Below are 23296 nucleotides of genomic sequence, written 5' to 3'. Positions count from 1 at the left end.
TGGACCCAAGAAACAAAAAACAACGTTTCGACCCCTTAGGGCCTTTGTCAAGCTTGACAAAGGCCCCTAAGGGGCTAAAACATTGGTTCTTGGGTCAAATAAAATTGCCTATCTTTTGGAACATTTGGAGTGTCTGGATTATTTTCTACAATTATTCTCCTTGTTGGTCGACATGAGTAAGTGCTGATTGGTCGCTGCGGGGTGCAGACGACCAATCGGAGAAGGCTATCTGTAACCCAGCCCCCTCCTGCCTGGGACTAAGGGAAGTGTGTTGTGTGGAATGGAGACCCCCTGCGGGAGTCTGTGCATAAAAGAAGTCTGTGTTCAATAAAGATTGTGAGAGTCTGGCAGGGTCCAGTGCTTAAAACTCCAAAACTGTTATTAGGGGGAAGGAAGATTTAACCCCTGTGTCTGCTGTTCCAGCTTGCAGGGGATGCAATGGGGAAAAGTCCTGGTAAGGACTAAGAGCTTCCAGGGCTGAGTGTCGTCTCTGCCTGGGAGTGCATAGAGCGAAGTCCCCTAACCATGCAAGAGTTCCTGATAGGCTGAATGAAGGGAACTAACGGGAGGTAACCGGTCCGGGTTAACCAGGAAGCCAGGTCCCGTTACAATTACTTACACCAAGGGGTTACTTGCTTAAAAATCAGTAGATTTTTTTTTATTTTAGTTTCTCAATGTGAAAGCTTCTCAATGTGAAGAACTTTCCGACAAATATTACTCTCCAATATAGATGCTAGTGTCATCATGTGCATGAAATCACAAGTATGAGTGTGGATGAGTGGGTGTTCAGACTTTCAGAAGGAAAGATTGTATTCATGTATATGTTTGTGAAGTTTAGTTTTTCTTATTACAGGAAAGCCGTTTGAGAACACATTGATAATAAATGGAGCTGTATCCAACGTAATTGTATCTGTACTACTTGGCCATCGTTTTGATTACAATGATCCAACATTTTTGAAGCTTCTCGGCATAGTCAACTCAAATGTTGGGGTTTCTGGAAGTCCTATGGTTTTGGTAAGAATGTCTTTTTACCATTAACACTTATTGAGATTTTAATTGTTCACTGTTGGAGTAGAGATCTTCAGTCATCCTTAAAGATCCTATCAGACTGGAAAGGTTGACTTTTTGAATGTGTATGTGTCTCTCAGGTCTGCTGTTCGCTACTCCCACCCTTAATGCTAACTCGCGCTTGCAGGACTTCTCATGGGTGGCTCCCTTTTATGGAACAGCCTGTCTACCCCAGCAGACTCTCCCCTAGTCTTCAATTGTTTAAAAAGGTCTTCAAAACACATCTGTACAGAAATGCTTATGGACTTTTAGAGTAACTTATCTATACCTATACATACCTGTCTCTTGCTCTCCTAAAGAGCCACACTCCACTCTCTTCTCTAGTTATGCTACTTTTCCACCTTGTTTGGTGGCTGTCACCCTTGCTGCCCTGTTGTGTATTTGTACCCCATCTCCTCTGAATTGTAAACTAGTCTGAGCTGGGCCCTCATCTACCTATTGTTCCTGGGTCACTGTGTAATTGTCTCAGTGACATTACCCGTGCTCTATTCAGTTGAGAGAAAGCAGTAGTAGTCCCACCTGCGGATGTGACCCTTGAACAAGAGAGTTACTTCAGTAGATTCCAGATGGCACATTCAAAATCTCAATTAAAAATATGTGGGTTCATACTATGCATTGTCGCTGGTGATATGTCTGACTCTAAGGAGGCATGGTATCACCAACATGACAAACTGACTAGCAAGCCAACTGTCTATAAGAAGAAAAATAATCATCACTTACCTATTGCAGTATAAATTTGTATCAACATACTCATGCTGAATTGTTCTCAAGTTACAGCTTCAGAGACCTACTTTTAGGTTAAAAAATTTGGATCACTTTTTACCTGGTTTGAATAAGATTTTCATATGATTTAATTTTTTTTGTGTAACTTTTTAAAATGTAATGTTTTTTTGAAAATAATTTTTATATTTTAATATTTTTGTTTATAAATATTTTAATATTTTGAAATCATTAATTTAAAATGTATCCAATATAGTAAATCGTAAGAAAAACTTATACAAAAAATATGAAATTAGGGTCATGGTTGGAGGGAATATGTTAATATGCTACGTGATATTGTGCTTTGAAAAGGCTTGCAATGATAAGAAGTAGTGATGTACCGAACGGTTCGCCGGAGAATAGTTCCCGGCGAACATAGCGTTTTCGCGTTCGCCACGGCGGGCGAACATATGCACTGCCCCCTATTCGTCATCATTGAGTAAACTTTGACCCTGTGCCTCACAGTCAGCAGACACATTCAAGCCAATTAGCAGTAGACCCTCCCTTCCAGACCCTCCTGCTTTTTTTTCCCTGTGTAATCTAATTGCAGTTGCCTGCCTGCCTGCCAGCTTCTGTGTCAGGATCACAGTGGATACTGTGCCCACTTGCCCAGTGCCACCACTCATATCTGGTGTCACACTAGCTTGCATTTAAAAACAACAATTTTTTTTCACTGTAATAGATTGAATAGCAGTTAGTTGTCTGCAAGCGTCTGGGTGTCAGGCCTTCAGCGTGTACTCTGCCAACCTTTGCCACTGCACTTTGCCACTCGTATCTGGTGTCACAATAGCGTGCCTTTAAAAAGAAAATATTTTTTTCACTGTAATCTAATAGCAGTCAGTGTCCTTCAAGCGGGTGTCAGGCCTTCAGCGTGTACTCTGCCAACCTCTGCCACTGCACTTTGCCACTCATATCTGGTGTCACAATAGCGTGCCTTTAAAAAGAATGAGTTTTTCACTGTAATCTAATAGCAGTCAGTGTCCTTCAAGCGGGTGTCTGGCCTTCAGCGTGTACTCTGCCAACCTCTGCCACTGCACTTTGCCACTCATATCTGGTGTCACAATAGCGTGCCTTTAAAAAGAAAAAAGTTTTTGACTGTAATCTAATAGCAGTCAGTGTTAGGGATGTACCGAACTGTTCGCTGGCGAATAGTTCCCGGCGAACATAGCGTGTTCGCGTTCGCAACGGCGGGCGAACACATGCGTGGTTTGATCTGCCCCCTATTCGTCATCATTGAGCAAACTTTGACCCTGTGCCTCACGGTAAGCAGACACATTCCAGCAAATTAGCAGCAGACCCTCCCTTCCAGACCCTCCCACCTCCTGTACAGCATCCATTTTAGATTCATTCTGAAGCTGCATTCTTAGATAGAGGAGGGAAAGTGTAGCTGCTGCCAGGGGCGGACCGAGAACCCTCAGGGCCCCCGGGCACAATAAATCAAGGGCCCCCTTACAGGCCCCACCCATACTCCGCAGCAAGCGCCACCCATGTCCCGCCTCCATGCACCGCCTCCAGCCACACCCTACACAATCTTTAGACACAAGGAACAAAAGTGCAATAATCCCTTCGAGGCCCCAGTAGAGACTACAATTGAGGGCTAATGGGCCATGGAGGGGGGAGCATTCTAGCAGAGGCTATCTCAGTGTCCTTTAGAGAGTGTGTTAGAAAGAATTTCCTCCAGGTCCCATTAGAGACTGCAATGGAGTCTAATGGGGGCCTGGAGGGGGGTCTCTCCAACACTCTGGTTCCTATTCACAATATAGCAACACAACATAGCTCGCTGATACCTAGGCCAAGTTAGCTCCTCTTACCTTAATTACTGTTGCTGGCTGGCAGTCTGTGGGCTTGCTGGAAGGCTGTGGGCTTGCTGGCTGCGGCTGGCAGGCTGTGGGTTTGCTGGCTACTGCCGGCAGGCTGTGGGCTTGCTGGCTGCGGCCGGCAGGCTGTGGGCTTGCTGGCTGCGGCTGGCAGGCTGTGGGCTTGCTGGCTGCGGCTGGCAGGCTGTTGGCTTGCTGGCTGCGGCTGGCAGCGAGCTTGCTGGCTGCGGTTGGCAGGCTGTGGGCTTGCTGGCTGTAAGCCTGGCTGGCCGGCCTGTGGGCTGGCTGGCTTGCTGGCTACTGGGGCACTTGTAGATTATTTAACCCCTTAAGGACCAAACTTCTGGAATAAAAGGGAATCATGACGTGTCACACATGTCATGTGTCCTTAAGGGGTTAAAGACATTTTAATACTAAAGAAATAATCCATGCACAATAACCACTACTGCTCTGTGTAGTCGTTATGGTGCCAGGAGGGCTGGACCCCCCTTTCAGAGTAAGTAGTCAAACCATTTAAGAACAGTTTGACAACTTACCTGGGGTCGGCTGGGATATGAGGCTGTAGTAGGGTATAGGAGCAGTGGTGCAATGTGTAAGGGGTGCAGTGTGTGTGAAAGGTGCAGTGTGTGTGAGGGGGTGTAATGTGTGAATGTGTGAATGTGTAGGGTGTGTGGGGCAATGTGTGTATGAGGGGGCTGTGTATGTGTGTGGCAATGTTAGTATGGGGGTCTGTGTGTGAATGGGTGGGCAGTGTATGTGTGTGTGTGTGAGGCAATGTGTGTAAATGTGTATGGTGTGTGTGGGTGTATCTGGGGCAGTGTGTGAATGTGTATGGTGTGTGGGGGCAGTGTGTTTATGGGGCTAGAGTTCACTCTCACCACTGCGACCACCAGGAATCCCTGGTGGTCACAGTGTTGAGAGTGAACTCTAGCCCGTAGCTCCAGGGCTAGAGTTTACTCTCGCAAGAGCCGTAACGTTGCCGTGGTAACCGCGGCAACGATCTGTGCTCGCGCAAGAAGGACCCAGAGGAGCTGCAGGCTGAGCTCCCGGGTCCTCTCTTCCTCCCTCCCCTGCCGGCTGCCCGCACGGTGCCTGCGGACAGGGGGGGGGGCAATTGCCCTCCTCTTACTCCCCCCTCCCCCTCTTCTTACCCCCCTTCCCTTTCTCTTCTTACCCCCCTCCCTCTTTCTTCTTACCCCCTCCCTCTTTCTTCTTACCCCCTCCCTCTTTCTTCTTACCCCCTCCCTTTCTTCTTACCCCCCCTCCCTCTTTCTTCTTACCCCCTCTTTCTTCTTACCCCCCTCCCTCCCTCTTCTTACCCCCCTCCCTTTCTTCTTACCCCCCTCCCTTTCTTCTTACCCCCCTCCCTCTTTCTTCTTACCCCCCTCCCTCTCTGTTCATTCCCCCCCCTCTGTTCATTCCCCCCCTCCCTCTCTGTTCATTCCCCCCTCCCTCTCTGTTCATTCCCCCTCCCTCTCTGTTCATTCCCCCCCTCCCTCTCTGTTCATTCCCCCCTCCCTCTCTGTTCATTCCCCCCTCCCTCTCTGTTCATTCCCCCCTCCCTCTCTGTTCATTCCCCCCTCCCTCTCTGTTCATTCCCCCTCCCTCTCTGTTCAATCCCCCCCTCCCTCTCTGTTCAATCCCCCCCTCCCTCTCTGTTCATTCCCCCCTCCCCCTCTGTTCATTCCCCCCCTCCCTCCCTGTTCATTCCCCCCTCCCTCCCTGTTCATCCCCTCCCCTCCCCTCCCTCTCTGTTCATTCCCCCCCTCCCCCTCCCTCTCTGTTCATTCCCCCCTCCCTCTCTGTTCATTCCCCCCTCCCTCTCTGTTCATTCCCCCCTCCCTCTCTGTTCATTCCCCCCTCCCTCTCTGTTCATTCCCCCCCTCCCTCTCTGTTCATTCCCCCCTCCCTCTCTGTTCATTCCCCCCCTCCCTCTCTGTTCATTCCCCCCCTCCCTCTCTGTTAATTCCCCCCCCTCCCTCCCTCTCTGTTCATACCCACCCCATTCCCTGTAGCGTGGCCGAGCTGCTCTCCGGTCCACGGTGCCCGGCCGGAGTGATAGGAAGGTGCACACTGAGTGTGCACCTTCCTGTCAGTCCGGCCGGGTACAGGAAACAGAAACTCCTGTTCCGCTACATCTGCATGTCAGCCTGTCTGGTATATATGAGGCATCAAAGCCATGATGGGAGACAAAAGCTATAGATAAAAACTGAATTAAGGAAACCCGACAAACTGACAATATAGTACTGCTGATGTTGGACAGTCCTCGAGTGGGGTGCTCCAGATAAAATGAAATAAAATGGACAGTGTTTGGTGGGTCAAGTAGTGCCGTATGGCTTACTCACATTAAAATGACTTAACGGGGGATGATATCATAATGGGAGCATATATCCGCTGGTGGTAACCTATTGGGTCTGGCTGGTGGTCTCTAGTGTCCGAGAAAGGATCGCCTATGCCTCTCGCACCAAGACTCCCATCCCTCAGCTGTATACAGCATGAAAATATAACAATAATAGAAAATGCAAATAAAGGAAACATAATAAATTGATATGTAGTGAAAGCAAAACAATACAGTCCGGGAATAGAGTCTTTATCTTTAGGCATTGCCTCATATGTCTGTTTCGGTCGCGCAGCTGGTTTGCGGTAAAAGTCATGAGTCACCTGCTCGTACAGGTCTGTGGGGGGTTGTATGGGTGCTGTCTGCTCCGTTTCCTCTCAGCCTTACTGGTGCTCCCCCGGTTCTTGGTCTCCTGGTTCTCTGTCTCTCCCGCCATGGGCGTCTGCTGCTGCAGTTGGAGGGTCTGGATAAATCCTGCAGGATCTTCGTCTGCGGACAGTGTGAGTATCGAGTCCTTTCGTGCGACCACCAATGTGCCTGTTGCGCCCCACCGATACCCGATTCCCTTATCTCGCAGTTGTTGGGTGATCGCCGAGAATTTCCTCCGCTCTAGCAGAATTGTAAATGGGATGTCTGCGAAGACTCTTACGTGGTGGTTGTCCACGGTGACGGTGGGGGTTTTCCTGGAGTAGGCCATCAGCGCCGCTTTAACTGCGACATTTCGGGTAACTGCTATAATATCTCTCGAGGCATCCGCTGGGGCGTTCGGGGATTTCCGCATTCGGAATGCGGCCGTTATTGGCCTCGTGTCTCCGTCTGGTTTAGCTCCCATTGCCGCTGACACTTGGTTTGTGTAGTCCAGTAGGGCCTCTGGGTCTATGTCTTCAGGGGCTCCGCGTATACGGACATTTCGTTTACGGTGGCGTGTTTCCATCATCGTAACCGTGCGCGTGAGCCCCTGTAGCTGGAGTGTCAGAGCCTCCACCTGCCTCCTGGTGTCTGTCAGTGAGTCGTCTCTGTTACCCTCTCGGGTTTCTATTGCGTCTAAGCGCCCCTTCAGTCCAGTGACCTCCGTCTTCACGCCGACCAGGTCTGATTTCCACATCTCCCGGAGATCGATGAGGAGCTTCTTGATGTCACCTTTTGTTGAGGGTGAGTCATCAGAGTCCGAGGTCTCCGACCCGTATAACGTGGGTGCCGGGGTTGTGGTCTGGGATTCCTCCCTCTCCACCGATGAGTCAGACTCACTGTCGCTGTGGGGCCTGCTCGGTGCCATTTTGGCCTGCATGGCTGGTTGCGGCCTTTCAAAGGAGCGCCTAATGTCGGGCTGGTGGGAGCTCTCTTGGCGGGCGATTTTCTTTTTTTTCCCCATCTCTCTGCAGGGGGTTTGGTGCTTGTTGCTGCTTGCTTTGTGGGTCTCGGTTCGGCGTTTTTGTGGCTTTTGGGTCAGTTTTAGGTTAGTGAAGCAGGAGCTCCACATAAACACATCCAGTGTGCTGCTCTGCTAGCCACGCCCCCCCCCCAAAAGCCCTTTTTAGGGCCAGAACATCAGTCTGCTTTTTTTCCCCTGTGTAATCTAATTGCAGTTGCCTGCCTGCCAGCTTCTGTGTCAGGCTCACACAGGGCCGGACTGGCCTACCGGGATACCGGGATATTTCCCGGTAGGCCGCCGGCCCTGGGGCCGCTTTGAGATATGGCTGCACTTTCAGCCACAAGAGAAAAAATTATATTTAGCCTGTTGGTCTATGCGGCCGCGGACTCAGCCGCAACCGCGCCGCCGGCCGCTACTGCGGCTTGCTGTAAGAGGAGGCTGGAACTGAGGGGGCGCACAGATTTTTCCTGTCAGCCGCCGGATGTGAGCGGCATATGACGTCACATCCGGCGGCTGCGCGGCGGCGGTTCTACAGTCAATGACTGCACCATTGAGCTGCATCGTGTAGTACAGCAGGTAAGAATGGCTTGGGGGACCTATTGTGTTTTGCATTTGGGGGATGGTGGGGTCAGTAATGCATTAGAGTGGTCAACTGTGTATCAGGGGAGAGGAGGGGAGGGGGGGACAACTGTGTATTAGGGGAGGGGGGTCAACTGTGTATGAGGGGAGGGGGGAGGTAAAATGTGCATGAGGGGAGGGGGGGTCAACTGTGTATTAGGGGAGGGGGGTCAACTGTGTATTAGGGGAGGTCAAATGTGTATTGGGGAGGGGGGTCAACTGTGTATCAGGGGAGGGGAGGGGGGGGAGGTAAAATGTGTATGAGGGGAGGGGGGAGGTAAAATGTGTATGAGGGGAGGGGGGTCAACTGTGTATGAGGGGGGGGAGGTAAAATGTGTATGAGGGGGGAGGTAAAATGTGTATGAGGGGAGGGGTGGTCAACTGTGTATGAGGGGAGGTCAAATGTGTATTGGGGAGGGGGGGCAACTGTGTATTGGGGGAGGTCAAATGTGTATTGGGGAGGGGTAGGTCAACTGTGTATTAGGGGAGGTGAGGGGGGAGGTAAAATGTGTATGAGGGGAGGGGTGGTCAACTGTGTATGAGGGGAGGTCAAATGTGTATTGGGGAGGGGGGTCAACTGTGTATTGGGGGAGGTCAAATGTGTATTGGGGAGGGGTAGGTCAACTGTGTATTAGGGGAGGTGAGGGGGAGTCACACTGCCCCCACATATACACACACTGCCCCCACATACACACACTGCCCCCACATACACACACTGCCCCCACATACACACACTGCCCCCACATACACACACTGCCCCCACATACACACACACTGCCCCCACATACACACACTCTGCCCCCACATACACACACACTGTCCCCACATACACACAAACACTGCCCCCACATACACACAAACACTGCCCCCATACACACAAACACTGCCCCCATACACACAAACACTGCCCCCATACACACACTGTCCCCATACACACACTGTCCCCATACACACACTGCCCCACAAACACACACTGCCCCACAAACACTGCCCCCATACACACACTGTCCCCATACACACCGCCCCACAAACACTGCCCCCATACACACACTGCCCTGCACACACTGCACACCCATACACACACAGACACATACAGTGCCCTACACACACTGCTGCCCCCCATACACACATTGCCCCACACACATACGACCCCCCTATACACACAGTGCCCCCCCATACACACACTGCTCCACACAGACATACAGTGCCCCCATACACACACTGCCACCCTCACACACACACTGCCCCCTAACACACACTGCCGCCCTTACGCACTCACACTCACTTCACCGCTGACACACACACTGCACCTTTCACACACACACTTCACCCCTAACACACACCACTTCTCCTATGCCCTATATCCCAGCAGACCCCAGGTAAGTTGTCAAACTGTTCTTAAACGGTATGACTACTTACTCTGGGGTGGGATCCTGGCACTACTGGCACCAAAACTACTACACTGAGCTGTAGTGGTTATTGTGCCAGGATTATTTTTTTTAAATAATCTATAAGTGCCCCTCCCGAGATCAGGCTCTGGATCCGCCACTGGGTCTGGCGGCACACTCACGGATACTGACAGGCGTGCAGCTGTCAGTAAGCATTGGAGGAATGAGGATGGGGCGGAGCTAACTACCATGCTCCCATGCGGTTCCCACAATTCCCAGCACAGCCACACCATAGAGTAGTAATTACTCTATGATGTGTCCATGCAGGGAATTGTGGGAACCGCATGGGAGCATGATGGAGAGAGAGAGACAACATCACATTGCTGTCCCTGCCGTTCTAGATCTGATTTCAGACAAGGTCAGTCTCAGTGGGTGAAGGAGAGAAATAGTGGGAGGTGGAGAAGAGAGACACAGGGGAGAGTGATACAGAGAGCTAGTAGGGGAGAAAGAGCGGGAAGAGAGAGACAGAAGGGGAGTGAGGGAGAAAGAGGGGAAAGAGAGACACAGGAGGAAGGGAGGGAAAGAGACAGAGGAGGGAGAGTTAGAAAGAGGGGTAAGAGAGACACAGGGGGAGGGGGGTAAAGAGACACAGGGGAGAATGAGACAGAGGGGTAGTGGGGGAGAAAGAGGGGTAAGAGAGAGACACAGGAGGAAGGGAGAGAAAGAGACAGAGGAGGAAGAAAGAGGCAGGGGGAGGGGGAAGAAAGAGACGGAGGAGGAGAAAGAGACAGAGGAGGAAGAGAGAGAAACAGGCGGAGGGGGGAAAAAGAGACAGAGGGTGAAAGAGGCACACAGAGGGTCTGCGGGAAGAAAGAGGCACTTAAAGGGACTGGGGGAAGGCAAAGAGACACACAGAAGGTTTGCTGGGGGACAAAGAGACATACCAAAGGTTTGTGGGGGACAAAGCTGGGCTGGGGGAAAAATATGCACACAGAGGGACTGGGGAAAACAAAGAGACACACAGAAGGTTTGCTGGGGGGGACATAGACACACACAAAAGGCGATGGGGAAGAGACATAGAGAGGGCTGGAGAAGGGTAAAAAGAGACACACAGGCTGGGATGAAGTAAAAGATACACGAGGGAGTTAAAAGACACATAAGGGGGGTTCTAAGAGACAGGAGAAAAATTAGAGACAAGATACACTAAACGAGTTAAAAAAAAAATCAAAAGAGGGAATAAGCAACACAAGAAAACAAGCGAAGATGCATTTTTTGTGTGTGTGTTTGGCAGTGATGCATTTTTTGTGTGTGTGTTTGGGGGTGATGCATTTTCGCCTGTGCTGCCGCGGCGCATTGTTGGGCTGGTATAGAATTTTTTCCAGGGCTGCTTTTAGTTCCCAGTCCGGCCCTGGGCTCACAGTGGATACTGTGCCCACTTGCCCAGTGCCACCACTCATATCTGGTGTCACAATAGCTAAAGCTTGAAATTTAAAAAGAAAAAAAATGTTTTTCACTGTAATAGATTGAATAGCAGTTAGTTGTCTGCCAGCTTCTGTATCAGGCTCACAGTGGATACTGTGCCCACTTGCCCAGTGCCACCACTCCTATCTGGTGTCACAATAGCTTAAGCTTGACATTTAAAAACAAAAAAAAGTTTTTCACTGTAAGCTAATAGCAGTTAGTTGTCTGCAAGCGTCTGGGTGTCAGGCCTACAGTGTGTACTCTGCCAACCTCATCAAGTTCACTTTGCCACTCATATCTGGTGTCTCAATAGCTTGGATTTAAAAAGAAAAAAAGTTTTTCACTGTAATCTAATAGCATTCAGTGTCCTTCAAGCGGGTGACAGGCCTTCAGTGTGTACTCTGCCAACCTCTGCCAGTGCACATTGCCACTCATATCTGGTGTCACAGTAACTTGCACGCACAGTACCACTAATTGAAAAAAAAACGACAGGCAGAGGCAGGCCACCCCGCAGGGGCCATCGTTGTCGTGGTGCTGTGATTCCCTTTTGCCCTAGAATAATGCCCATTTTTCAGAGGCCATGTACCCTGAACTTGAAAAGTTCTGAGGACATAGTTGACAGGCTAACACAGGACACCCAATCTTCTACAGCTTCCACTCGGAACCTTGACGCACCATACTACTCCAGCTTGGCTTCGGGCTCCTCTCAAGTTACCACTCACCCGCCTGCCGCCACCACCAACACTAGCACCACAGCCGCTTCACTTTATCTGTCAGAGGAGTTATTTACACATCCGTTTGAAGAAATGAGTGATGCGCAACCATTATTGCCAGAAGATGTAGATAACAGGGATATGTCTCAGTCAGGCAGCATTACACACATAGACTTACGTGTGATGATGATGATGATGATGATGTTGTACCCGCTGCTGCTTCCTTTGCTGAGTTGTCAGATACAAGTGAAGCGGTTGATGATGACGATGCGTCCCTGGATGTCACGTGGGTGCCCACTCGTCGAGAAGAACAGGGCGAAAGTTCAGATGTGAAGACAGAGAGGAGGAGACGAGTTAGAAGCGGGGGGGTCGTTGCAAGGAGCTAGTGGCACAGTCAGACAGCATGCATCGGCACCCGGGGTCAGCCCGACAGCACGCCAATCAACGCATGCTGTTGCCACCACCAGAATGCCGTCATTGCAGAGCTCAGCAGTGTGAAATTTTTTGGGGGTGTCTGCCTCTGACAACAGCGATGCCATTTGCAACCTGTGCCAAAAGAAACTGAGTTGTGGGAAGTCCAACACCCACCTAGGTACAACTGCTTTGCGTAGGCACATGATCGCACATCACAAACGCCTATGGGATCAACACATGAGTTCAAGCAGCACAAAAAATCAAAGCCGCCATCCTCATCCTGGTAGAGCATCTTCAGCCACGTCAACCACTGCTGTCCTCCCTGCCCCCTCTCAACCATCCGCCACTCCGTCTCTCGCCTTGAGCAGTTCCCGCTCATCTGTCCACAGTCAGGTGTCTGTCAAGGACATGTTTGAGCGTAAGAAGCCAATGTCAGAAAGTCACCCCCTTGCCCGGCGTCTGACAGCTGGCTTGTCTGAACTATTAGCCCACCAGCTTTTACCATACAAGCTGGTGGAGTCTGAGGCATTCAAAAAATTTGTAGCTATTAGGACACCGCAGTGGAAGGTACCCGGACGAAATTTCTTTTCACAAAAGGCAATTCCCAACCTGTACTCGATTGTGCAAAAGGAAGTAATGGCATGTCTGGCACACAGTGTTGGGGCAAGGGTCCATCTGACCACCGATACCTGGTCTGCAAAGCATGGTCAGGGCAGGTATATCACCTACACTGCGCATTGGGTAAACCTGCTGACGGCTGCCAAGCATGGAATGCGTGGCTCTGCAGAGGAGTTGGTGACACCGCCACAACTTGCAGGCAGGCCTGCTGCCACCTCCTCTACTCCTCCTACTCCATCCTCTTCCATAACCTCCTCAGCTGAGTCCTCTTCTGCTGCTGCGTCTTGCTCCGGCACCCCCCCAGCTCCCCAGGTACTATTCCACATCCCGGATATGGCAGTGTCATGCCGTCTTGGGTTTGACTTGCTTGAAAGCAGAGAGTCACACCGGACCAGCACTCCTGTCCGCCCTAAACGCACAGGTGGAAAAGTGTCTGACTCCACAGCAACTGGAGATCGGCAAAGTGGTTTGTGACAACGGAACAAATTTGTTGGCGGCATTGAAGTTGGGCAAGTTGACACATGTGCTGTGCATGGCACATGTGTGTAATCTGATCGTACAACGCTTTGTGCATAAGTACACAGGCTTACAGGACGTCCTGAAGCAGGCCAGAAAGGTGTGTGGCCATTTCAGGCGTACTAGGACAGCCTCTGGGGAGCTGGGAACACAGCAATGGCGCACTTTGCAGATATCCAGCGGCGAATCAACATGCCAGTGAGGCGCTTGATTTGCGACAGCCCGACACGTTGGAATTCAAAACTTCTAATGTTCAACCGCCTGCTACAACAAGAAATGCCTGTAGGGTCATGTGTCCTTTTGAGGAGTTGACAAACCTAGTCAGTCGCACCGAAGGCACCATCGGCGACATAGTTACATAGTTAGTTACATAGTTAGATAGCTGAAAAGAGACTTGCGTCCATCAAGTTCAGCCTTCCTCACACCTGTTTTTTGCTGTTGATCCAAAAGGCAAAAAAAAACAAAAAACAAAAAACAAAAAAAAACCCAGTTTGAAGCACAATTTTGCAACAAGCTAGGACAAAAAATTCCTTCTTGACCCCAGAATGGCAGTCAGATTTATCCTTGAATCAAGCAGTTATTACCCTACATTGAAAGATTATATCCTTGAATATTCTGTCTTTGCAAGTATGCATCTAGTAGCTGTTTGAACATCTGTATGGACTCTGATAAAACCACTTCTTCAGGCAGAGAATTCCACATCCTGATTGTTCTTACAGTAAAAAAACCTTTCCTTTGCCTTAGACGAAATCTTCTTTCTTCCAGTCTAAACGCATGGCCTCGTGTCCTATGTAAAGTCCGGTTTGTGAATAGATTTCCACACAATGGTTTGTATTGGCCCCGAATATATTTGTATAATGTTATCATATCCCCTCTCAGGCGACGTTTTTCTAAACTAAATAGGTTTAAATTTGTTAACCTTTCTTCATAGCTGATATGTTCCATTCCTTTTATTAATTTTGTAGCCCGCCTCTGCACTTTTTCTAGTGCCATGATATCCTTCTTTAGAACGGGTGACCAAAATTGCACAGCATATTCAATATGTGGTCTTACCAGTGATTTATAGAGAGGCAAAATGATATTCTCGTCCCGAGAATGAATGCCCTTTTTCATGCATGACAATACCTTACTGGCCTTGGCCACTGCTGATTGACATTGCACATTGTTGCATAGTTTGTTGTCTATAACAATTCCCAAGTCCTTTTCGTGTGTTGTTATCCCTAATTCACTTCCATTAAGGGTATACGTTGCTTGTGTATTCTTTATGCCGAAGTGCATAACTTTGCATTTTTCAACATTAAATTTCATCTGCCATTTGAGTGCCCAGTCCTCCAGTCTATCTAAATCCTTCTGCAGCAAAGTAATATCTTGCTCACATTGTATTATTTTACAAAGTTTTGTGTCATCTGCAAACACTGAAACATGACTTTCAATGCTGTCTTCAAGATCATTTATAAAAAATGTTAAATAGAAGGGGTCCCAGAACAGACCCCTGAGGGACACCACTTGCCACCTCTGTCCAGCTTGAAAATTTACCATTAACGACAACTCTTTGTATTCTGTTTTTAAGCCAATGTTCTACCCAAGAACAAGCATTTTCATCGAGACCGATTTCCTTGAGTTTGAACACTAATCTTTGGTGTGGAACTGTATCAAATGCCTTGGCAAAATCCAAATAGATCACATCCACTGCAACACCCTGATCTATACTTCTACTTACTTCTTCGTAGAACGCAATCAAGTTAGTTTGACATGACCTGTGCTTCATAAAACCATGCTGATTTTTGCTGATAACCATATTCTTCTCAAGGAATTCTTGAATATTATCCCTTAATAACCTTTCAAATATTTTACCAGCCACAGAAGTTAAGCTCACAGGTCTATAATTTCCAGGCAAGGATTTTGAACCCTTTTTGAATATAGGAACCACATCTGCCTTCCTCCAATCCTCCGGAACACTTCCTGAAAGAAAAGAATCTTGAAAGATTAAAAACAGAGGTTCACTTATTTCTACACTTAGTTCCTTAAGTACACGTGGATGGATCATCATACAATTTGTTTTCTTCCTGGAGCGTGCCCTGCGAAGAGTGCTGGATCAGGCCATAGATGAGCATGAAGAGGAAGAGGAAGAGTTGTGGTCACCATCACCACCAGAAACAGCCTTATCAGCATCGCTTGCTGGACATGCGGCAACGCTGGAAGAGGATTGTGAGGAATAGGAGTCAGAGGAGGAATGTGGCTTTGAGGAGGAGAAGGAAGACCAACCACAACAGGCATCCCAGGGTGCTCGTTGTCACCTATCTGGTACCCGTGGTGTTGTACGTGGCTCGGGGGAAGAACATCCCGTCATTGAGATCACTGAGGAGGAGGAACGGGAAATGAGTAGCTCGGCATCCAACCTTGTGCAAATGGGGTGTTTCATGCTGTCGTGCCTGTTGAGGGACCCTCGTATAAAAAGGCTGAAGGAGAACGACCTGTACTGGGTGTCCACGCTACTAGACCCTCGGTATAAGCAGAAAGTGGCTGAAATGTTACCAAATTACAACAAGTCGGAAAGGATGCAGCATTTGCAAAATAAATTAAAAAGTATGCTTTACACAACGTATAAGGGTGATGTCACAGCACAACGGGAATCTAACAGGGGGAGAGGTGGAAGTCATCCTCCTCCCGCGTCCACGCCGGCAAGGACAGGATGCTTTAAAGACGTGTTGTTGATGGAGGACATGCGGAGCTTTTTAAGTCCTACGCATCGCCACAGCCCTTCGGGATCCACCCTCAGAGAGCGACTCGACCGACAGGTAGCAGACTACCTCGCCTTAACTGCAGATATCGATACTCTGAGGAGCGATGAACCCCTTGACTACTGGGTGTGCAGGCTTGACCTGTGGCCTGAGCTATCCCAATTTGTGATAGAACTTCTGGCCTGCCCCGCTTCAAGTGTCCTGTCAGAAAGGACCTTCAGTGCAGCAGGAGGTATTGTCACTGAGAAGAGAAGTCGCCTAGGTCAAAAAAGTCTAGATTACCTCACCTTTATTAAGATGAATGAGGGATGGATCCCGAAGGGACTGACACTGGGCGATACATTCGACTAAAGGCATGATGAGATGAGCTGCTGTATTTTAGCTCTGAATTCCGGTTGACTTGCGTGACTTATCCGCCACCAACTAGAGTTCAAGCCGCAATGTTTTAGGGCACTTTCTGCCTGGAAAACAAACATCAATTTTTATGGCTGCTGCTACAGCAGCGGCTGCAACAATACCTAATTTTTCAGGCATGTGTACATGCCTAATTTTTCGGGCCTCTGGTGATGCACTGTGGCTTCAAAAACCAAACCAAAAAAAAAGGCACATAACAGGAATAGCAATGCAGTAATAGCAAGATATATACAAGGACATTCTGTAAGTGGCTAGGTTTGCCACAATGCTCCCCCAGAACCAAGCCGGCATACATCTGATCCCAACGGATCGGCTTGGGGATGTCTGGAGGAGTACTCACAGATCACTATTCAAGGTCTGTTTGTATGGATTACCCATCAGCATTGTCATTTTGCTTCCCAGGGCGATAGTGAATTGTAAAGTCAAAAGGCTGTAGCGCCAAACTCCAGCACAACAGCCTGGCATTGTCTCCTGACACCCTGTTTAGCAACACCAACGGGTGGTGATCTATGAGTAAGGTAAACGGTTGTCCATACAAGTAAGGTTGCAGCTTTTTGAGGGCCCACACCACCGCCAGGCACTCTTTTTCAATGGCAGTGTATCTACTTCCCTGGACAAAAGTTTCCGGCTTAGAAAAGCCCCGGGTTGCTCGCCGCCATCTGCTCCAACTTGGCTCAGTACTGCTCCCAATCCAAACATAGAAGCGTCTGTATGGACGAGAAAGCGTTTAGTTGGATCAGGAGCAGAAAGTACAGGTGATTTAATGAGCGCCGTCTTGAGCTGTTGGAAGGCCTGTTCACACTCTGGGGCCCATACTGCTATCTTGGGGAGGTTTTTACGTGTTAGATCCGTGAGAGGTTTAGCTAGGGTGCTGTAATTAGCTACGAATTTCCTGTAGTACCCTGCGGTACCCAGGAATGCGAGGACCTGGGTTTTAGTGCGGGAGGTTGGCCACTTGGCAACTGCCTCTATTTTAGCGGGTTCTGGTTTCTCTAGCCCGCTCCCGACTCTGTGCCCTAAGTATTGAACTTCTGCCATTCCTATATGGCACTTACTGGGCTTTAAGGTCAGTCCGGCCTCCCTAATCCGGTCTAGTACGACTCCTATGTGGGTCAGGTGTTCGGGCCAGGAGCAGCTAAAAATGGCTATATCATCCAAGTAGGCGCAGGCATACTCCTGAAACCCATCCAGTAGCCGATCTACCATCCTCTGAAAGTTAGCCGGGGCATTCTTCATCCCGAATGGCATGACCTTAAACTGATACAGGCCAAACGGGGTGACAAATGCCGACTTGGGGATGACGTCCTCGGCTAATGGAATTTGCCAGTACCCCTTGCACAGATCTATTGTGGTGAGGTACTGGCCTCTGGCCATTTTGTCTAGGAGCTCGTCTATCCGGGGCATAGGGTAGGCTTCTGAGGTTGTTTTATCGTTTAGCCTCCGGTAGTCCACACAAAAACGGAACGCACCGTCCCGTTTCAGTACAAGTACTACCGGGGAGGCCCAGGGGCTGTCAGAGTGTTCTATCACCCCTAACTGCAACATTTCCTCAATTTCTTTCCGCATATTTTCTTTAACTGCTTCGGTATGCGATAGGTGGTTTGGCGAAGGGGGGTCTGATCTAGGGTTTCAACTTTGTGAGTGGTTAACAGTGTACCCAGGTAGGTTGGAAAACATGGCCCCCTTGTCCTGGATTAGTCTTTGGACCTGGGTTCGCTCCTGGGGGTCTAACCGTTCTCCTAACTGTACTTCTCCCAGGTCTCCGATCTGGCCCTCTTGGTCTAGGAGATCTGGGAGTGGCAAATTATCATAATCTTCAGTGGCAGGTGCACAGATCGCGGTTACCTCTTCCGTGCGCTCATGGTATGGCTTGAGCATGTTCACATGGAGCATGTGCTTGCCTCCCATGCCTGTGACCGAACCGATCACAAAGGTGGTATCACAAACCTGCTCTTCCACCCTGTATGGGCCCTGCCAGGAAGCCTGCAGCTTGTCCTTGTGGACGGTGTCAATCCATATCTGCCAAATGACTCTATGTAGGGGGAACAGTCCCTATTCTGCTCTGTGTCAGTGTGTATCGGGGTCTCTGAGGACAGGTGTCAATCCATATCTGCCAAGTGACCCTATGTAGGGGGAACAGTCCCTATTCTGCTCTGTGTCAGTGTGTATCAGGGTCTCTGAGGACAGATGTCAATCCATACCTGCCAAGCAACTCTATGTAGTGGGAACAGTCCCTATTCTGCTCTGTGTCAGTGTGTATCAGGGATCCTTAGGATAGGTGTCAATCCATATCTGCCAAGTGACCCTATGTAGGGGGAACAGTCCCTATGCTGCTCTGTGTCAGTGTGTATCAGGGTCTCTGAGGACAGGTGTCCATCCATATGTCAAGGTGTCAATATGGCATATGTCAGGTGTCAATCCATATCCATTGTGATTTAGGAATGTTAGGTGATTTATGCCCTTTATGGATTAAAACCAGACTCTGCATCAACTGTGTAATTTTCCATGGGAGTTTTGCCATGGATCCCCCTCCGGCATGCCACAGTCCAGGTGTTAGTCCCCTTGAAACAACTTTTCCATCACTATTGTGGCCAGAAAGCATCCCTGTGGGTTTTAAAATTCGCCTGCCCATTGAAGTCTATGGCGGTTCGCCCGGTCCGCAAACGTTTTGAGGAAGTTCGCGTTCGCCGTTCGCGAACCAAAAATTTTATGTTCGCCACACCACTAATAAGAAGCTACCATTGACATCTCACTGTGGTGGATGTGGAAATAACTCTCTCACAAAAAGGTCAAAATGTGACAAATGAATTTCCACATTTTGTAATTCAGAATACAAATCAAATCTGGAATAATGTTCCTACATCAGCTTGTGAAAGGCTGAACATAATAGGTTTCTCTGATTTGTCCTAACAGGATCAGGCATTTCAACCATTTTTCCATTTTTATTTAGCTGTACAACATTTTTCCATCTCTGGTTCGCTGGTTACCAGGAAGTCACAATATAATTTTTGAAAATATCCAAAAGTTGAAGACATTTATAAAAGAGACGTTTACAAAACACAAGGACCAGCTGGACATAAACGACCAAAGAAATCTCATTGATGCATATCTTGTCAAGCAACGAGAGGTAACCACAGCAAATTGTACAATTTAAATGGAAACTTGACCTTTACAAAATATATTGATTATGAAGGTAATCTTAAGCTATATAATTACATTTAGTCTAAACATATGACAAGCGAAATCATCATGAAATGCATAGCTTAAAGGGTCACTGTAGTCACCAGAACAACTACAACTTAATGTAGTTGTTCTGGTGAGTAAAGTCTGTCCTGCAGGCTTTTTGCAGTGAACACTGTCATTTCAGGGAAAAGGCCGTGTTTACATTGCAGCCTGGGAAAACCTCCAGTGGCCACTCCACGGATGGCTACTAGAGGTGCTTCCTGGGGCAATGCTGCTGTGTGCAGCACCGACATTCAGTGTCTCCACCTTCTGCATGGAAATGCACTTTTTTAAAGAAATGCTTGTGTCTGGCTCTGCCCCCGGTCTGCCTCCTTGGCTGAGATCATCAAAAGTGACAACCTCATCAAATCCAATGCTTTTCCCAAGTAGGCAGATCAAGGGCAAAGCTAGCACCAGCACTCTGTAATAATAATAAAACTGCATTTTTACCACCCTCTTCTCAATAGACAAAACAGGTGATCCCCATGGATGAACCTCTTTACATGACAAAAACATTAACCACAACATAAAATCCCATTCAACAATTATCAATCTCATCTTGCACGAGAGGGTATCTAATTCTAACTCGTAAAGATGGATGGGAAAAAAAACAGCTGCGAACCACTGGGAAGTAGTCGCAATTGCAACTTCCTTAGGCGGAGGGATAAAGAGAATCGCACAACAAAAGAAGAAAAAAATGGTATTCTATTCAGTATTAGATACTAAATCTTCTATAATAGAAGATTTCTTGTATTTAGAAATAATAATAAAGTATTTAACCAGGAAAGGTACATTCAGATTAATCTGGTTTTCAAGTACATCCTGGGGGTGTTACCTTAAACCAACATCCAGGGGTTGTTACTGTTATGGTACTTTTTGAAAGTAAACCAAAATGTTCAAAGTCTATCTGTTCCTGTCCAAATCAATAAAATTAAATTGCGTATATACGCTGAAGTAATTAAGTCTGACACACGAGGTTCAGGTTAAAATAACTTCGAGAAAGTTTATTGGCAAGTGAAGAAAAAGCGGGCGCGCAGGCCCTTTTAAGAGGCATTTTGCGTCATCATTGATTATTAGAATATCAGCAAATAAACATCATCAATTGGATTAATTGTTAAGTGACGGAGTTAGTGTCTTACCTATTGGTTAGTAAAATTAAGAGGTTAGTCCCGTGCCCACCCATCAGAGGTGGGATTATTCTGGACACGGGTGGGGGACAAGGGGGTCCTAAGCGTCATTTTACACGGTCCGTGATATCAGGCTTTATGTCCAGGTGCAAGGTCTCTTATGAATAGAACATTTCATTACTACTGTGTTCTGTGGCCTTCAAACTGTACTATCTTACAAGCTCTTAAGGAGTAGCCAGCAAGTCTTAAGGAGTAGCCAGCACCTCCTGGTACTTGTCCTTGAAGGAAACACGGTCTTTGTCTACTGTATTAATTGGGTTGAGAAGTTCAGTCACGTAATGTAGTTTTAAAATGAACAAGTTAAGTCATGAGGACAAAATGGAGGATTGAAGAAGTCAGGTTAGGAGGACAAAATGGAGGATGAAGTCACAGTATAAAGTTAAAATGGAGTTAGTACAATAATTCAATACAAGTACAATAAAGATTTTTAATAATTCCACATCATTACTATTACCCAATTTAATGGTACTAATTTTTTCTACCTCAGAAAAGATGAAGGGCTGAGTCAACCGTGCCAGGATTTGAATTTGCGACCCAAAAGTTGAACATATTCTACTGATGATGCATCAGCCCACTGAGCTATCTCACCAGCCTAAGCTTTTGCTATATTTAGGAAGGCAGGGGGTCCAAGATACTGTTTTTAATATTATAGAGCCAGGAATACATGTTTGTATTCCTCACCCTATAGTGTTCCATTAAAATATTTCTGTATCTAAAGATTTTTAATACAAGAGCAATCTGCCAATGGGACGAATAAAAAATAAACAAATACAACAAAATACATATTACATAATAAAGTATAAAAGCACAGAACATAAGATTTAAGGCTTAGCTCTCCTTCATCCCCTTATTAAAAGCAAGCTGGTATGTAGGGTATTCCGAAGTCTATAGGTCCTCTACTCCTCGTTTCCTTCCTTGACCCATAATACCATGTCTTGATTATTATTATTATTATCATTTATTATTTATATAGCGCCATAAGATTCCGTAGCACTGTACAACGTGATCAACCTTACTTACTATCAGGGAGTTCCCCTAAACCAGTGTTCCACAAATTAGTGTAAAGGTGCAGTTTCTCTATTATAAAAATTAATGTGTAATGAATTATATTACCCACAGTCAGTGTGGTTATATGGCATTCACAGGTTCTCATTTTATGTTCACTGAACAACACTGATACTGTTGATACATAGCTAATCTGCTGCAATTCACAAAGCAATTTAATTTGCAAACTGATCCAACTGTAAAAAAACTGAAAACTCAGATTTAGAAACAATACTTAAAAGGCAATTAATTAGCCAGTTTGATATTTGTTTTATTTTTACTTTTATTATTACTCTCTCTGAAGTTCTATAAATTAAACAAATGTTCTGGTATGCACAGCCTTATATAATTATCAGTAGGCATAAATGTATAGCTTTTTACCAGATCTTTTTCTTCTATTTTTTAAAATTCAGGAAAAACCCAAAGGATTATTTTTCCATGATGATAATTTAACAGCTCTTGTGGGCAATTTGTTTGCAGCAGGAACGGGAACGACCTCCACGACTCTTCGATGGAGCATTCTGCTAATGATGAAATATCCAGAGATCCAAAGTAAGACTTCAGTTTATGTGTAGATAATATGATCAGGTTTGCTGCATATCAAAATTTTGGCTTCACTGCATTTAAAAGTAATGTAACTAGGGGCGAGGCCTGACCCACCGAGCAGACTGGTCGCACTAAACGAGAGCTCTGAGCAGGAACCTGCAAATAAGTGACTTATTTCTGACATATCACGCCAAACTTACTAATTTGGTGCGGCAGCGCATCGGTGTTATCCCAAGACTCAACTGGGAGGATTGCCGTGCTCGGAGAAGCACTCTGAAACCGACAAAGAATTGCAGCCTACCAGCAGATGCAAGGGTGGGAGAGGCGGCTGACCTCCCAGCGAGCTGTCCTGCAGGAAAACTGAAGCGCTTGGGACACCCGTTTTCCCCCCCTTGCCATTGAGGGATAACCCAGCACAATTGATAAGCTAACAGGCTTTGCCTTGAGACGACAAGTGGAACCAGGGAACTCACCCGATTCAGACACAACGCACTGTAACACAGCCAGAGCCAAGATGGCGACTGCGTTGCTGACTACGACAACATACGGCCTGCTGGAAAATTTTGAACAGTGGCTGGACGCACTCCTCAGAGACTTCTTGCATAAGCTGTGGCGCAGGGGGGCACAGACTAAGGGGAAGTGGAAAAAGACCGACAAGTGGCGGAACTCGCCTCCCGGTTGCCTGAACCACAAGGCTGGTAGGCCTCGGAGCACTTGACCAGCCCCCAAACCACAGAAGCCAGGGAAGAAGAGGGCCAGCTTGAAAGCCTCATCCTGTCCAGAGTCGCCCAATGCTCGTTACTGCCTTTCAGGGCTGAGAGCCCAAAAGGGGAAAACCCGGGTGCATGACTCACATCCTCGGCAGGAGCAGCCATGAGCTCAAGCGGCGAAAGCACCTTATCGAGACTTGAAGCAGAAATGCTGTGATGTTAGCCTGCATGTTCTGGGTGATTCCTGACCAAGGCCTGTGGAGGAAGGTGGTCTCGAGAGACTATACTTACCAACACGAAAACCCAGATTTAGTCTGCCTCATACACGTTGTATTGGCTAAAACTAAACT

At 47.6% G+C, this 23296-nt stretch overlaps 2 protein-coding genes across 2 annotated transcripts in view; both read left to right on the top strand.

The window, feature by feature from the left end:
* Window positions 1–23296, top strand: part of LOC134586516 (cytochrome P450 2K1-like) — a 426562-nt gene that overhangs the window by 208212 nt on the left and 195054 nt on the right. The window lies entirely within an intron of this gene.
* LOC134586518 (cytochrome P450 2K1-like) overlaps window positions 1–23296 on the top strand; it is a 71186-nt gene that overhangs the window by 36632 nt on the left and 11258 nt on the right. Inside the window, exons 5-7 of the mRNA XM_063442077.1 lie at window positions 854–1014; window positions 19188–19364; window positions 22104–22242. Coding sequence (XP_063298147.1) covers window positions 854–1014; window positions 19188–19364; window positions 22104–22242 — 477 coding nt within the window. The remainder of the gene's footprint in view (window positions 1–853; window positions 1015–19187; window positions 19365–22103; window positions 22243–23296) is intronic.

The sequence above is a fragment of the Pelobates fuscus genome, chromosome 2, assembly GCF_036172605.1.
Source record: "Pelobates fuscus isolate aPelFus1 chromosome 2, aPelFus1.pri, whole genome shotgun sequence".
NCBI lineage: Eukaryota > Metazoa > Chordata > Amphibia > Anura > Pelobatidae > Pelobates > Pelobates fuscus.
The sequence above is the reverse complement of the archived record's forward strand: the minus strand, read 5'-3'. Positions and strand labels throughout refer to the sequence as shown.